This window comes from Haliotis rubra, unplaced genomic scaffold (assembly GCF_003918875.1).
Source record: "Haliotis rubra isolate DU_JTF1 unplaced genomic scaffold, ASM391887v1 Scf63, whole genome shotgun sequence".
Lineage (NCBI taxonomy): Eukaryota > Metazoa > Mollusca > Gastropoda > Lepetellida > Haliotidae > Haliotis > Haliotis rubra.
In genome coordinates this window covers 1,590,118-1,606,230 of record NW_025767335.1, presented here as the reverse complement: position 1 = coordinate 1,606,230, position 16,113 = coordinate 1,590,118, and the positions used below count along the sequence as shown (strand labels likewise).

General features: G+C 41.1%; 1 protein-coding gene across 1 annotated transcript; it reads left to right on the top strand.

Annotated features, from left to right (window-relative positions):
- Window positions 1-1,608: 1,608 nt before the first annotated feature.
- Window positions 1,609-15,935, top strand: LOC124256529. The gene is made up of 14 exons (XM_046690515.1): window positions 1,609-1,691; window positions 2,133-2,172; window positions 2,698-2,797; window positions 5,629-5,814; window positions 6,416-6,545; window positions 7,897-8,038; window positions 8,561-8,670; window positions 9,196-9,337; window positions 10,388-10,541; window positions 11,351-11,475; window positions 12,525-12,645; window positions 13,242-13,364; window positions 15,666-15,762; window positions 15,846-15,935. The coding sequence occupies exons 1-14, from the start codon at window positions 1,640-1,642 to the stop codon at window positions 15,872-15,874; spliced, it is 1,551 nt and encodes a 516-aa protein (XP_046546471.1). The 5' UTR covers window positions 1,609-1,639; the 3' UTR covers window positions 15,875-15,935.
- The last annotated feature ends 178 nt before the right edge of the window (window positions 15,936-16,113 follow it).

Below are 16,113 nucleotides of genomic sequence, written 5' to 3'. Positions count from 1 at the left end.
CTGGACAGAATGGAAATAGCAGTAGCATTTTTATATCAGTTCACATGTGGTCAGATGCATTTTGGATTACACTCTCTCAGTGAAGTACAGATTCTGGGTTTCCACAAAAATGGGAATGTGACCCCTGGTAGTCGGAATGACTTAATTTGTGCCAAGCATAAATTGGCAAGGCTCCCATTGCCGAAGCCAAGAATATACGATGGCTTAGCTGGCTAGATCGCTGACTTTGTATTCTGGCGATTAGGTCTGAGAGTGTGGGTTCCAATCTCGGATGGGAATCAACACACACTTATATACACACGCACGCACGCACGCGCTAGCGCACACACACACGCACATCTCATGTTGAACTGATATCTATAAGACAGAGTTCATCACGACATATTGTTTTCATATTGTGTCATATTCCATATTCATGCATTGTATATAATGACAGTAAACAAACAATGAATACACCTTTGTGCGCGCCACGGTGAACGAGGAGATTGTACGTTCGCTTCCGTTTTATTGAACTGTGTAGGCCGAGTATGAACCAGTTGTCAGACTTCCATATTGCGGTAATCCGCGACCTCCTACCCACAGAACAGTACTTGGTCGCTTATTTTGATTAGGACTGTCACAAATATTTTATCGTATCGTGGAATACGGTGGGGTAGCCTAGAGGTTAAAGCGTTCGCTCGTCACGCCGAAGACCCGGGTTTGGTTCCCCACATAGGTACAATGTGTGAAGCCCACTTGTGGTGTCCCCCGCATGAATATTGCTGGAATATTGCTAAAAGCGGCCTAAAACCATACTCACTCACTCTTTTCGTCCATTACTAACTACCGGGTAGCTATATTGTCTGAAGGTTGGCAGTTGGATAATGACCTTAGATTTTGCACGTTTTGGGGTTGTTTAGTTTTGTTTGTTTTATTTACTTCATTGTTCAACGTCGTACTCTAGACTGACTGTAAATAATCAGGTCTGAAGCCGACAATCCAGTGATTGATATTATGAACAACAATTAATGACAAGATATCAACCGAGTAACCGAGAGTGACCAGCCGGTCCAATACGTTTCTTACAACATAGAGATAATGCTTGAGCAGAATAGATGGCTTGTGACGACTTCTAGCCCGGAATACCCATAAGCTTATGTTTAACATGAATGCGTCAATGTACTATTCATTTACAGGATAGCATTTGAATAATTGGTGAATGGCGAGTGAAAAAGGTTTTACGCCGCTTTCAGCAATATTCCAGCAATGTCACGGCGGGGGACATTAGAAATGGGCTTCACACATTGTACCCTTGTGAGGAATCGAACTTTGGTCTTGGATGTGACGAGAGAGCACTTTAATCACAAGGCTACTCTAATTAAATTTGAATTAAAACTGATGTGTTGCACATATATTTTCAATGCATTGGAACAGGGAGGGTATGCTTCTTTATGCAAATATTGACCAAGAACTGTTTTAACTTTTGGACTTTAGCACCCAGAATTGTGTAAGGTTTTTTTTTTGTACACATGTATGGTTTCCACTCAGATCTGTTAGTATAACGATCAAAGAGCACACAGATAAAGATTCTGACCATGAACTGAGAACCTCGCACCTGGTACTTCTCAAGGCACAAGTCATTGTTCTTGAAAACTCGAACATGTCTGGGTGGGCAGTGTTTGTCCTGACGGTGGTGCTTCTATGGCACAATGGTAAGGCTAATACTACTTCTTCGGCAAGAAATAACACTAAGATGAATGTTCAGGGTCCCGATCCACAAAGTGTTCGTAGATCTACGGCATTCGTAGACCTATGATAAATTATTGAATTACGAAAGGTCGTAAAGTTACGAAGTCTTTGTGGATCGGAACCCAGACAGACAGGGAAACAGTAATACGTTTGCTACGCCGCGTTGATCAGTACAACTCCTCATGGATATATTCAAGTAATTCTGACCAACCAGGTCATGAACATTATTATGTGTATACAGGTGAATCAGTAACAGGTTGTTAAATGTAATAACGAAATAACGGTGACAATGTACCACGTGACAATGATTGTAAATGTCCGTATCTATGACACTGCCAGTTATCGGTCGTGTGGTATAGGAAGGTATCTGTGGTATGATCTGTTACATGATCTCGTCTTTGCAGGTGAGTCTGCATGTATATCTTGCTCCAGCACAAGTGGACGGTATGTGTTTTTTTTTATGTGTATGTGTATGTTACAAATACGAGCAACCTTACATCTGATATATACTGATCAACGTGTGATAAGGCCACACACACACACACACACACACAGACACACACACACCACAACACAACACACACATATACATTTTACAACACGTTGAGCAGTATATATCAGATGTCAGGTGCATAAGCAATAACTATATAAAACATAGTCCAGATATATTTGTGCTGGACTCAATCTTTTATGTATATAATTTTGTGTCATATACGACGAATGGATGAATGCATGTTGTGGAGCTCAAAGATTCATAAATGGCAGAGACTGTTATACAAAAGAGTGAAATGCATACTATTATTTATGTAATCGAATAATTAGAAATTTTACATTAAAATATTCACGTTATTAGATTATCCATAACTAAACATAATGCGAAATATCCTTTCCCAACTATGGCTCCGATAAACTTTATATTACACATTTACACAATGACGGATGTTGCAAGTTATTACTATCTGCTTACAGGCGACACACCTATAGTAGCAGTACAGACCATCTCGAGAACCCGGGCCGAGGCTTTGTCAACCAGGAATTCGGCACTGCCTCCAAATTTAACCAACTCACAGTATGTACACTACTGTCATCATTGATGTTCAAATATACATCCTAGTCATGTAGGTTTCAGGTCAAGTGTGTCAATGTTCTGGTCGCCGCGAATTGCTGCAAAATTGCCGATGTGGCGTTCAGCAATACTCACTCACTCACTCATTGTTCTGGTGAAGTGTGAAAGTACAGCAATCCAGAACCACTATAAACATAAATGAGCTCATGTGCAGGACGGTGTGTTACAACTTTTTCTCAGACATTTCATCATCAGTAGTAGTTTCTCTTTTACTTCCATATTTAACCATTATGGATACAATATAGTTTTCTGAAATCAGTGCAAGGACTGTTTGATAGCTAAAATGAAATGCCCAACTTCAAAGTCTTGAGAAATAGTCTCTAACCATTGCGTCTTTATCAAAGGTACACATCATGTTCATTTATGAGATGAACATTTACAGTTAACATCTAATAATAACTTTATTTGTTGTTGACAGGTGTATTTACGTTGTGCCATTGTCAGTACAGTGCTCCTGTGCTGCTGTATCTATACCCCCTCCCACCCCAACCCCCATTGTCACACCCACACCCCCTCTCCAATTAAACAAATTGAAGGGGGTGACAACCATTATTGGCATGAGTATATTTTCAAATTTTGGGTATACAGAAACTTTGAATTGGCGCTGAAGTACCGGGTATTTGTACCCCAATTCAGATCACTAGGGTCACTTGTAGACAGGCCATAGACCAAACGCAGCTAACTTTGTCACCGGGAGAGGTGAAGGGTTAACATAATATTTATACATATCTACATGTGTTATGATTAAAATATCCCTCCTCCAATACTTATATTATGTGATATTTTGGTGGAACCGCTAGATGTATCAATAATTCGGAGGTACAGATCGAACTTGTGAGATACAGTGTTTGGTGGTCTGGAGGGGTAGGTTTGTGACCGATATATTGTATACTTTATTTATAATGAATTATGTGGTGTGTGACTACCAGGAAGGAAGTAGAATTTATTTAACTAAACTTCAAACATTGTTCCATGTTCCAGATGCGTCCATAAAGCCCCCTCTGCTGAATATATCCGACAGTCTAGCCTGTGTATACGATAGATAGATTCAGAACAGACCAGGTCTTATCTCTGCTGAATATATCCGACAGTCTAGACTGTGTATACGATAGATAGATTCAGAACAGACCAGGTCTTATCTCTGCTGAATATATCCGACAGTCTAGACTGTGTATACGATAGATAGATTCAGAACAGACCAGGTCTTATCTCTGCTGAATATATCCGACAGTCTAGACTGTGTATACGATAGATAGATTCAGAACAGACCAGGTCTTATCTCTGCTGAATATATCCGACAGTCTAGACTGTGTATACGATAGATAGATTCAGAACAGACCAGGTCTTATCTCTGCTGAATATATCCGACAGTCTAGACTGTGTATACGATAGATAGATTCAGAACAGACCAGGTCTTATCTCTGCTGAATATATCCGAGAGTCTAGTCTGTGTATACGATAGATAGATTCAGAACAGACCAGGTCTTATCTCTGCTGAATATATCCGAGAGTCTAGTCTGTGTATACGATAGATAGATTCTAGTCAGAACAGACCAGGTCTTATCTCTGCTGAATATATCCGAGAGTCTAGTCTGTGTATACGATAGATAGATTCAGAACAGACCAGGTCTTATTCTGCTGAATATATCCGAGAGAGAGTCTAGTCTGTTTTATCTTACGATAGATAGATCTCAGAACAGACCAGGTCTTATCTCTGCTGAATATATCCGAGAGTCTAGTCTGTGTATACGATAGATAGATTCAGAACAGACCAGGTCTTTTCTCTGCTGAATATATCCGAGAGTCTAGACTGTGTATACGATAGATAGATTCAGAACAGACCAGGTCTTATCTCTGCTGAATATATCCGAGAGTCTAGCCTGTGTATACGATAGATAGATTCAGAACAGACCAGGTCTTATCTCGGCTGAATATATCCGACAGTCTAGCCTGTGTATACGATAGATAGATTCAGAACAGAGCAGGTCTTATAAAGTTATAAGATTCAGACTGTTAGTGTCCTCCAGTAAAGAGAAGAGAAATAAAAATGTAAGGATTTATAGAATTAAATCTGTTATTTAAAGTAGGAATCAAGATATTTCGAGGTTAAAATGTTTGTTTTGCTAACATAGCGGAATTTACCACAGACTTCACGGGATAGATTTAGCAAATTCTCCCAATTTTCAGACTCTGTATTAACAGCTGACACCTTTAGAATACGTATTTAGGTTTTTTCAAAGATGGGAAGGGCGGTGGGGTAGCCTAGTGGTTAAAGCGTTTGCTCGTCACGCTGACGACCCGGGTTCGATTCCCCACATGGGTACAATGTGTGAAGTCCTGGTGTTCCCCGCCGTGATATTGCCGGGATAATGCTAAAAGCGGCGTAAAACTAAACTACCTCAAAGGTGGGATTTTCTTACTGCCCTATGGTGTCCAAAATTATTTTGGAAAGCTATTATAAAATGCACTAAAGCTGTACAGTGTTACAACTTACTGCGTGCCATTGTGAGGACATGACAACTAGAGACTTGTTAAACAGTCCACGTTTTTGCCCAATGGCATCTGGAGCGTTATTTGACTGGAAATAAAGACAATGACGGTAGTTTTCTCAGTACTATTGTACCTTTTCTATTTTTACGTACATGTACACATTCTGCATTTGTTTTATTTTTTCTGACAATGCTTGAGTATCATAATTCATTAATATTAATTTTTTTAGCTGCTTAAATGTCACATTGCTTGAGTTTTAATCACCGATATTTCGTCATTGTCAGGTTTCCCACCTGGAGGGTGAGCGGCAGAAGACGGGTATGACGATGGTATGGCGGACATACATCTTGGACACGTTTAGAACTTCAGCCATCAGCTCTGACTTCCTTCACAAGATCAGAGGAGATCTCACCAATCTTCACTCTGCTGGCATGACAGTCGTTATCCGATTCTGTTACACTTTCCACAAGGTAAGTCATTCCCAGTTGCTGCTAAACGTAATTAAAGGAAGGAACGCAAAGCTTTGCTACCTCAGTGAAGTTATTACTCCTTACGACCCGTGAAGATCCGGGTTAGAATCGGGCTTCAGTAACCCATGCTTGCCGTAAGAGGCGCACGGAATCGGGTGGTCAGACTCGCTGACTTGGTTGACACATGTCATCTTATCCAAACTGATCGATGATCATGCTGTTGATCAATGGATTGTCTGGTCCAGACTCGATTTTGCGCTAAATGCCATCATGGCAAAACATCGTCCCAGTACATAAGTTCTTACTTGAACAATAATCGACATGTTCTGGTAGTTCATTATTGACGTAACACTTTTAAATAAATTTAAATGGATCAAGGAATCTTTATGATATTTATCATTTACAATAGGATGAGGATATTTAATTTTGTGATTGTAGACAAATAATCTAACGTTGCCAAAATATTGATACTTACAGACTATAACAATTGACTGCATTGTCATTGTTTGGATATTATTCAATATATACAGAATATAGATATACAATATGACAGAATTAAATACATTTTCGATGTTTAGAAATTATAATCCTTACTGTACAGACTTCACATGCTCCTTATGGAGACGCCACAGAGCATCAGATCCTGCAGCACATCCAGCAGCTGAAACCAATCTTCCATGAGTTTGAAGGGGTCATTACTTCAGTGGAGGCAGGCTTTATCGGTACCTGGGGTGAGTACTCGGTATTACATCAGTTGCCGTGGACTATCGGTACCTGGGGTGAGTAATGTATCATCTGTTCGGGAATATGGTTGCGAGGAGGTGGGTTTAACGAGTACTGTATCATCTGTTCGGGAATATGTCATCAGTTGCGAGGAGGTGGGTTTAACGTGGACTATCGGTACCTGGGGTGAGTACTGTATCATCTGTTCGGGAATATGTCATCAGTTGTTCGTGGAATATGTCATCAGTTGCGTTGCGAGGAGGTGGGTTTAACGTGGACTATCAGTACTATCGGTACCTGGGGTGAGTACTGTATCATCTGTTCGGGAATATGTCATCAGTTGCGAGGAGGTGGGTTTAACGTGGATATATCTAACGGGACACCTGGGGTGAGTACTGTATCATCTGTTCGGGAATATGTCATCAGTTGCGAGGAGGTGGGTTTAACGTGGACTATCGGTACCTGGGGTGAGTACTGTATCATCTGTTCGGGAATATGACATCAGTTGCGAGGAGGTGGGTTTAACGTGGACTATCGGTACCTGGGGTGAGTACTGTATCATCTGTTTGGGAATATGTCATCAGTTGCGAGGAGGTGGGTTTAACGTGGACTATCGGTACCTGGGGTGAGTACTGTATCATCTGTTCGGGAATATGTCATCAGTTGCGAGGAGGTGGGTTTAACGTGGACTATCGGTACCTGGGGTGAGTACTGTATCATCTGTTCGGGAATATGTCATCAGTTGCGAGGAGGTGGGTTTAACGTGGACTATCGGTACCTGGGGTGAGTACTGTATCATCTGTTTCGGGAATATGTCATCAGTTGCGAGGAGGTGGGTTTAACGTGGACTATCGGTACCTGGGGTGAGTACTGTATCATCTGTTCGGGAATATGTCATCAGTTGCGAGGAGGTGGGTTTAACGCGGACTAACGTAATGTTTGGCTTGTTTAAGATTGCTGCACTTATGTTGCGAGGTGCATGCATGTGTCTGCATGCTAGTGCGTGCGGGCGGGCGTGTGTGTGCCTTACAGAGATACCATGGGTCCTCACTAAGAAATAATATACCGACCCTGAGCAGACTAATCCTTGGTTAATCCCCAAAATACCAAAATAAAAAATAACAACAAAAAAGAAAATATAACGGGATCTGAAATCGACCCACCAGCCTTGCTTGACCACGGAGATGGTCCTCCGAAGGACATATGTATAGCATACACCCAATAGATGATGCCTGTGAGGAGTGTGCACGTCAGTTGTGCAAGTTAATTTCACCTGGACCAAACATCTTATTGGTGATTGCTGAAGAAATCCTATGTAATTGTATAACCCTGTTGAATTAGTATAGATTTTTGCTGCAGGTGAGTGGTACTACACAACGTATTTTGGCGACCCAGAACATCGAAACTTCAACCTCTACCCAGGCTATGGCTACACACCCCAGCAGTGGCAAGGAAGGAAGAACGTCCTCACTGCACTTCTGGATGCTGTGCCACAGTCAATGTAACAAAATACTATCCTTTCCTGTGCAAAATAATCGTAATGCTAACAATAACAAAGCAGATCCGGAGAGTGTACGGGTTCTCCGCCGGGAGCACAGCCCTTCAGACACTCTGGGTAATGCAGATGGCTGCAGTGTTGGGGAGTCTACATATTCTCCGGAATTTCTTGGTGGGTTCGACTAGGCAGCGCGCCGTTCCTGGGAGAAGTCCCATTCGCTGTCTGGGCTGCGTGTAGAGGAGGCACGGGCCCTGAGCTGATGATGAGCCTTACCAGCCTGACTGTGCCAGGATCACCCGAACCCTCTCTGCTGCATACTATATTTAATCTGTAAAACATAAATGGATTCCTATGGCGCCTGGTATCCAACTCGAAGTTGTTCAAGGCCGCATCACAAAGACATCTGATATGCCAAGCTGCCTGTGAGGCGCTAGAAGGTTCCTCTATCAACCGTAGATATTGTTCATCTTTAAAAAATGTAATTTAGAAGTCTGCGTATGTCACATTATGTTATGAATATTCCAGTCAAGTCCAGCTGCGGTATCCGGGACAGAAGATTGCCATGTTCCATACCTCCAAGCCAATCACATATGCTGATGTCAACAAGAATCCCAAGTCTTACATAGCGAGGATAGGTCGGTAAAGCTTCATCAAACAGACTATTGTCACATATTATATGTCACTATTATCAATAAAGGGTAAATGTTTCTGTTTTCAGCGATGTCGTATCATATCAGATCATACCCGTGAAGATCCGGGTTAGAATCGGTCTTCAGTAACCCATGCCTGTCGTAAGAGGTGACTAACGGAATCGGGTGGACAGGCTGGCTGACAGATGTCATGGTATTATAATTTACGCAGATCGATGCTCATGTTGTTGATCACCGGGCTGTCTGGTCCAGACTCGATTATTTACAGACCGCCGCAATATAACATGAAGTAAGCTGAATAAGACTCACGTGTAGGAGCTTTGGGATCATAAGCCGAATGAGTAGGAACTGTAGCAGCAAAGTTGTATCTGGAGTTTGAACAGGAGCCAGAGAGACAGCATATATACATGTAGTTTAAGCGAGTTAAGGCTGAGGATCTCCCTGTTACGTCATGAGCGTAAAAGTTCCATTTTAATAGTATATATAACTGGTGTTGATATTCCTCCTCAGGCAACCACAACGATTGCTTCCTCTCAAGCGACAACGACGTGGGCACCTACCATGATGCAAGTGTTGAGAGGCCGTATCTTGCTGCAGAGTCCCGCTATCTTATTGTTGGTGGAGAAACTTGCCGAGTCACCAAAAATGACAGGCAGGAATTATTGACTCATGGTCTACTACAGACAATTCATATTATAACAACTAAAGCTGAATTTTAAAAGTTTTATACCGGCATAATGTATTTGTGTAAGGAAAGTATAAAAATCGAATATGTTGCGGATTGTGTGAAGAGAATGTTTGTAAGACCATCATGCTGAACTGTGTATGTTACAGTGATTGAAAAATAATTAAACCAAGAAATCTCTGCATAGAAGGGTTCTATTTGAACCAACAAACAACAAAGAAATGTTATATGTTAATTATTGTATCATACCATTAACTATGTTTAGACATCTGTTCAAATTATAGTGCCAATACATAATACAGCGGAAGAACAACATTCAATAACAACAGATACAATGTCGGTATAACATATAGCAGAGGTAACAGCATTAAAATCAGTGATGATATTAACTCAGCGGTCACGCTACCACTGAACTGAACTGAACTTTATTCACACAGGCTGCAAACTGCAGCATAAGAGGTACATAAACAATATTTACATTTACACAGCATCCAACATAAAAAATATATACAAACGGTATGATAGAAACAATGTGCATTGGGCAAATTACATATTGAGGTTATTTCTTGAATACAGCCATAATTAATTTAGTAAATAATTGTAAGTTTCGTAAATGTCCTAGCTTATTGGTGTTAAATAGGATATTCATTTTATACATATTTGGTCAAATATAATACTTGTGAATATATATTTTCTCACACAGGCCTAGTTTGGATATCCAGGGTGAAAACAATGGCTGGCCTCAATGTAATGTGTGAAGAAAGAGACGGGGAATTCCCCTGATACAGTATTAAATAGTTTCCAGAAATTCTACCTAGCTGGATCAATCTATGTTGTTCAGGAGGCTTCCAGATTAATCCTGACTTCAAAAGCTTCTAATGCACAGCATTTCATACCACTGTCCTCGACTGAGTATCAACACAAAACATGTCACGTAACGATAACGTTGACTTGTAACAATTTTACTGCCACAAGAATATAGTTATGAAAATCAATAGAGCGACCATATGTCTGCAGAGACCACTGTCCTACAGCCCTGTCTGAGATGAAGACATACCACTGGACGTGGCTGAACCAGGGCTTCGACAAGGATATGTACGCCATCTGGGAGAGAGAAGGTTGCTATGAAGAGGTTCACAGAAGGCTTGGTTACAGAGTACGGTTAACTCAGGTAGGAATTAGGCAGGAAGGGGGCGAGGGGGTAACTTTAAACTTTGGCACAGCTAGTTCTATCACAGTCTGTGGACAAGAAGTGTTATAAGTAATAAGTACGGGGTGGGTATGAAGAAAAGACATCTTTGCCAGTAGCCAGAACGAATGATTTTGAAAACATGAACGTAGAAAGGGCAAAACATCCTTGAATTTGCATGTTAATAATGATGTATATGCATCTGCACTGGTTACCACTCCCAGCTAGGATAGAATACAAAATACTTAGCTTGACTTACAGATGTCTTAACAACGCAGCTCCATCCTATCTCTCTAGTCTTGAAAGAGAGTATGTTCCAACCAGGACTCTGAGATCAGCCAATCAGTCGCTGCTCATCATCCCAAATGCACGTCTGAAGACATATGGGCACCGACGTTTTTCCCACTTGTCAGCTATCCTCTGGACCAATCTGCACGTGTTTCTCAAAGAATCCCCCTCAATAGCCAGCTTCCAGTCTAACTTAAAAACTTTCCTGTTCAAGAAGCACTATGACATCTAAATGAACTCCTATTGTAAATATGTATATAGTTAGCGCCATGAGCAACCACTTGGTGATTGGATATAGGGCGCTATAGAAATGGACTTATTATTATGATTATTGTTATATTTGCAGGCTTTGGTGTCTTGATTTCCGCATACTGTGTTAAATTTATACAGACTAGCTGTAAAAGTGGGGTTTACTTATATGAAATCAGGTTGAAATGTTCTAATAATTTATCGCATCCAGTTTGCTAAAGTATTCATGCTATACTGGCTCATCCCTGCTGCAGGCGACTCTTCCAGACAGCGTACAATCAGGTGCAGACTTCTGCATCCATCTAAGTGTCACAAACGACGGCTTCGCTGCCCCAGTCAAAGAGATGGACGTAACACTTGTCCTGCTTGACAAGTCCAGGTGGGCAGAGTCTATATTCTTGAAGGACCGTGGATGGTCCAGTGGTTAAAGCGTTCGCTCGTCACGCCGAAAACTTGTGTTCCATACACAATGTGTAAAACCAATTTCTGGTGTTACCCGCCGTGACATTATTTGGAATATTATTAAACTTGGCATAAAACAATACTCATTCATTCACTCTCTCACTATGTCCCAGAAAAGTAAGAAGTTTTGTTTGCATGAATATGCATGGAGTAGGACTTGCTTAACAAATTCACCATTCCAATGTTCGGAATACATCTACAAGGGTTGAAATTGAGGCTTCATGACAAACTACCAGTCAAGACTTATCTTCATGAAATAGCATATGTAGTGCCGCCCATGTGTTCTTTCTGTACAAGTACCTCGTACCACGTGACCCCGCATCTATTTCCAAACCCTTTGTAATAATACTGGACAATGGAGCAGTCAGAAAGTGCTATTGAAATAACACTTTCCTAATATGACCCCATTTTCCATCAAACAATGACTCTAAAAATACTATTATTTTGTTTTATCTTTCATCGCCACTTAAAAATATATATATATAATGTTGAGCATAACAGATACTCAAATGGAAACCGGGCTCTTAATTGGTTCACGAATTATGTTCTGTTCCATAAACAATACGTTGCCATGGAAACATATTACTGAGTTACTGAGTGTCTATTTCCGTCGCTGTTATTCACGTAATAACGAGACATCAGAAATGGGCTTCAATTGGAGTCATGTTGGGAATCGACCCGGGGCAAAACCTTTACCTGCTAGTCTACCCCTTACCACCCTCAGATTGATGAAAGTAGGAACACCTAAATATATACTGTGACAGAAATGAGACGGTGGGGTTGCCTGCTGATTGAATGCTGCAACTTTATTATTTCAAGCTGTGTAATAAGCAGGAAATTGTAATCGTATGCTTTGGTAATTTTATGAGGGTTCCAGCTATTTATGTCAGTCACCAAAGGCAGACTGAAAACAGAGATGACTGTATTACTTACCAAACTCCTAATCCACGCATTGCATTTTCCCAGGTCGAAATATTACGGTGGTCTAATCTCCAATGTGGATGTTCGACAATGGCAACCAGGCCAAGTTCACACAGTTGCTACGTCAGTCAACATCCCTACCTCCATCCCAGCTGGACAGTATAATGTAAGTGACCAGCAGCACTCAGTCTCGTCAGTCCACACCATATGACAGTCCCATGTACACAACCTAGTCCTTGCACCAGTCACCCGATTGACTGGTGCAATGACTAAAAGAGTGGAAGTTTGGGGGTTCGACCCGACCCCATCATACCAAAAGACGATAAAATGTGGTACTTGACGTTCGTCAAGGCAGTGTATTGACTGAGTTGTGTATTCGTGTTAAAAATGTGCCATGGTGTCTCAATGGGCCTGAACTGTATTCGAAATAAACTATGCTTCCCTTGAAACGTCAGCGCCAGAGAATGCCTAAAATAACTTGACAATTGCTGTAATGATCCGGGTTAGAACTGGTCTTCAGCAGCCCATGCTTGTCGTAAGAGGCGACTAACAGGATCGGGTGGTCAGGCTCGCTGACGTATTGACGAATGTCATCGTATCCCAATTGATGATCATGCTTTTGATCACAGTGTTGTCTGGCCCAGACTCGACTATTTGCAGATCTCCGCCATCTAGCTGTAATATTGGTGAGCGTGGCGTGTACCAATAAACAAACGTAAAGACAACGCGTTCGTATATGACGTTATGATTTTCATTTGACAGTTGTACCTGGCTATTGGTGACAAGATCCTGAAGCATGAGTCTGACTACTACGTCCTCCTGGCCAACAGTGGTGGAGTGCCCGTCTACAAGGAAGGTCTCAATGACCTGAAGCACACCCTTCATGTGAGTCGTTATCATTACAGAAAGTTACTTATTAGTCTAATATTCATTGATACTGTAACACTAATACAAATCAACACTGTTTGTGTGTTTGTTTATATGTTTAATCTACCACTATTCCAGCCTCATAAATATTCGCTTTTGGACAAGACAATCTGGTGACTGACAACAACGGTCAAACAGCTAGCCAAGTCACCTAGCCTGACGAAGGGAAACTTATCTTAACACTGCATCTCCGAGGGTGTTCAATTTTGATATAACACTATACAAATCTAATGTGGTAGAATACTGCTGAGGTAGGAATAATCTCCAGGACCAAGTCACTCCAGAGTGATTTCATCCTAGGATCAAATCACTCCCCTCAGGATCCCCCTTTGCAGGATAAAAACACACCCCATAGAAACCCCGAGAAACCCTTATACTTTCTGCATAATGTATTGTACTGTATAGTTCTATTTTGGATATATTGTCTTCTTTTGATATATTTTCATGTGTCAACGTTATTTCTTATTACAGGAAGTCTGTTTTCCAAATACACTCACTTTGATGAAGAAGTACCCACTTAATGTGCACTGTTGTGTTATATGACAATGGTTGACACATTGCCATTATTTTCATGTGCAACGTTTCAATTTTGTGACCGTTTCATCAAACAATGTTTCTGATCATATGTTTAAAGTAAGCAAAGAAAAAACAAGACAATGAATGTAGTCATTATGTAGTTTAAGTAAGTATATAGAGTATAACGAAACGAGTGTCCTTCCTATTTATCTGACCGACGAAAGCGAGGCCAGATAACATAGGAAGGTCCGAGTTTCGTATAAGTACTGCGAGTGTATTATATTATTACCACGCTAATTAATGATGAAAATAGCGTATTTTTGTTAATATTTTGGTTTCAAACTTTCCCATTATCAGTAAATTGCATGACGTCGCTGCAAAATGACGTCATTGGACCGATCATACCTTAACGACCGGACGGATATAATGTATCACGATGCTTACATTCATCAATGGTATTTAAGTTGTTAGAATGAATGATTCACGTGTTTAGTTATGAATGAAAATATAATTCTTGAGAGGTCATCGTCAATCAATCGTTAGTCATATTGTCGTCATGTCATCGCGAGTTGACACGTGACGTAGAAGATTGGTATCTATTCGACCACGTGGGTAATAAAACGCTTTATTACCCACGTGGTCAACGTATGGGTAGGTGCATACTAATCCCGTACGTCACACGAGTGTCGTATCGTGTTGACCTGTGTCGTAACGACTTGACCTGAGATTCTAACGATTTGATTGGATAACCGATGACCTCTCAATTAGGTCACGTTGTGACGTAACTATATTTTCATTCATAACAAACACGTGAATTCATTCATTCTACAACTTAAATGCATTGTGGGAATGTAAACATTGCGAACGTTTGCCGTGTCGCTGTTTAATTGTGAGTCGAACTGAGGCATAAAATGCGTCGAAAAACATAAACGCAATGTTTTCACCAGTGATGTTAGCCGAATGAAGCAACTGCAAACTAAGGGACGGGGTGCTATGGAGAAGTTTGATGATCGGTTCATTACATAAGCCCTACGAAACTTGACCTTCCTATACTGACCTCGCTTCGCTCGGTCAGATACCATAGGAAGGACAATCGTTTCGTATAATTCGTATGTAACGAGACCTCGTGTAGTATTCCCTATTTATTACTCGCCCGTGTAAGATACTGCAGTGTAATATTTTTACGGCAGTATTACACTAGTGTAATACCGCTAAACGTATGACGTCATAAATGGTTACAGTTATGACGTCACAATGCTAATTCCTCTGTCACAATGGCATTAGATCTTACTTGACTCGAGGAAAGATGACTCAAGTCATCACACTCTAGACAGTTTCTATCAATTTATGTTGGAGAGTAATAAACAGAATACTAAACTCGCTTCCGTGAAATACCACTTTTATTAAACTCGTGAATGATTTAGTATCAGATACCAAATCATTAACTCGTTTAATAAAACTGGTATTACACGGAAGGTCGTTTAGTATCCTCTATGTATGTGATGTCCTACCTTAGTTAAGTTATCATATTCTCCAAGGCAGATTAGGGGCGATGGAGTAGCCAAGGGGTTAAAGCGTTCGCTCGTCACGCCGAAGACCCCAGTTAGATTCCCCGCATGGGAATAATGTGTGAAGCCCATTTCTGGTGTCCCCGCCATCTGGAATATTGCTAAAAGCGCCATAAAACCCAACCCACACATTCACTGAGACAGATACCGGTACAGCCTACCTTATGTTATACAGGTGAGTGGGTCACATCATTCCGGGGGATCGTCAGCTTGCACCAGGGTGGCATCGTGGACTGCACCAAAGAAGAGCAAGTACAACCGGGTGTTCAAAGGTCAGTCACCATTTAACGTCCACGTGTCATTGTATTCCAGTCAGTAATGTGCATTTCCTAACTGTCTGCCCTTCTTCTTTCAGTGTCATCATATGCACCAATCATTGGTTGAATGAAGTTTCTTTGCCTGTTTGTGTAAAATATTTATGAGAATAAAATAACGATGTGCGTAATTTTCTTAGTCATTCTTTGTTTGCTATTGCTTGGAAGAGGTGAGGTGAGGTGAAATTGGGTTTTACGTCGCGCTGGAGAATATTTCGCTCATATGACGACGTGCATGCGTGTGTATGTGTAGGTGCGGATGCTTGTACTAGCCCAGACTTAAGCTGGTTTTATAGTGCTAGCCCACTG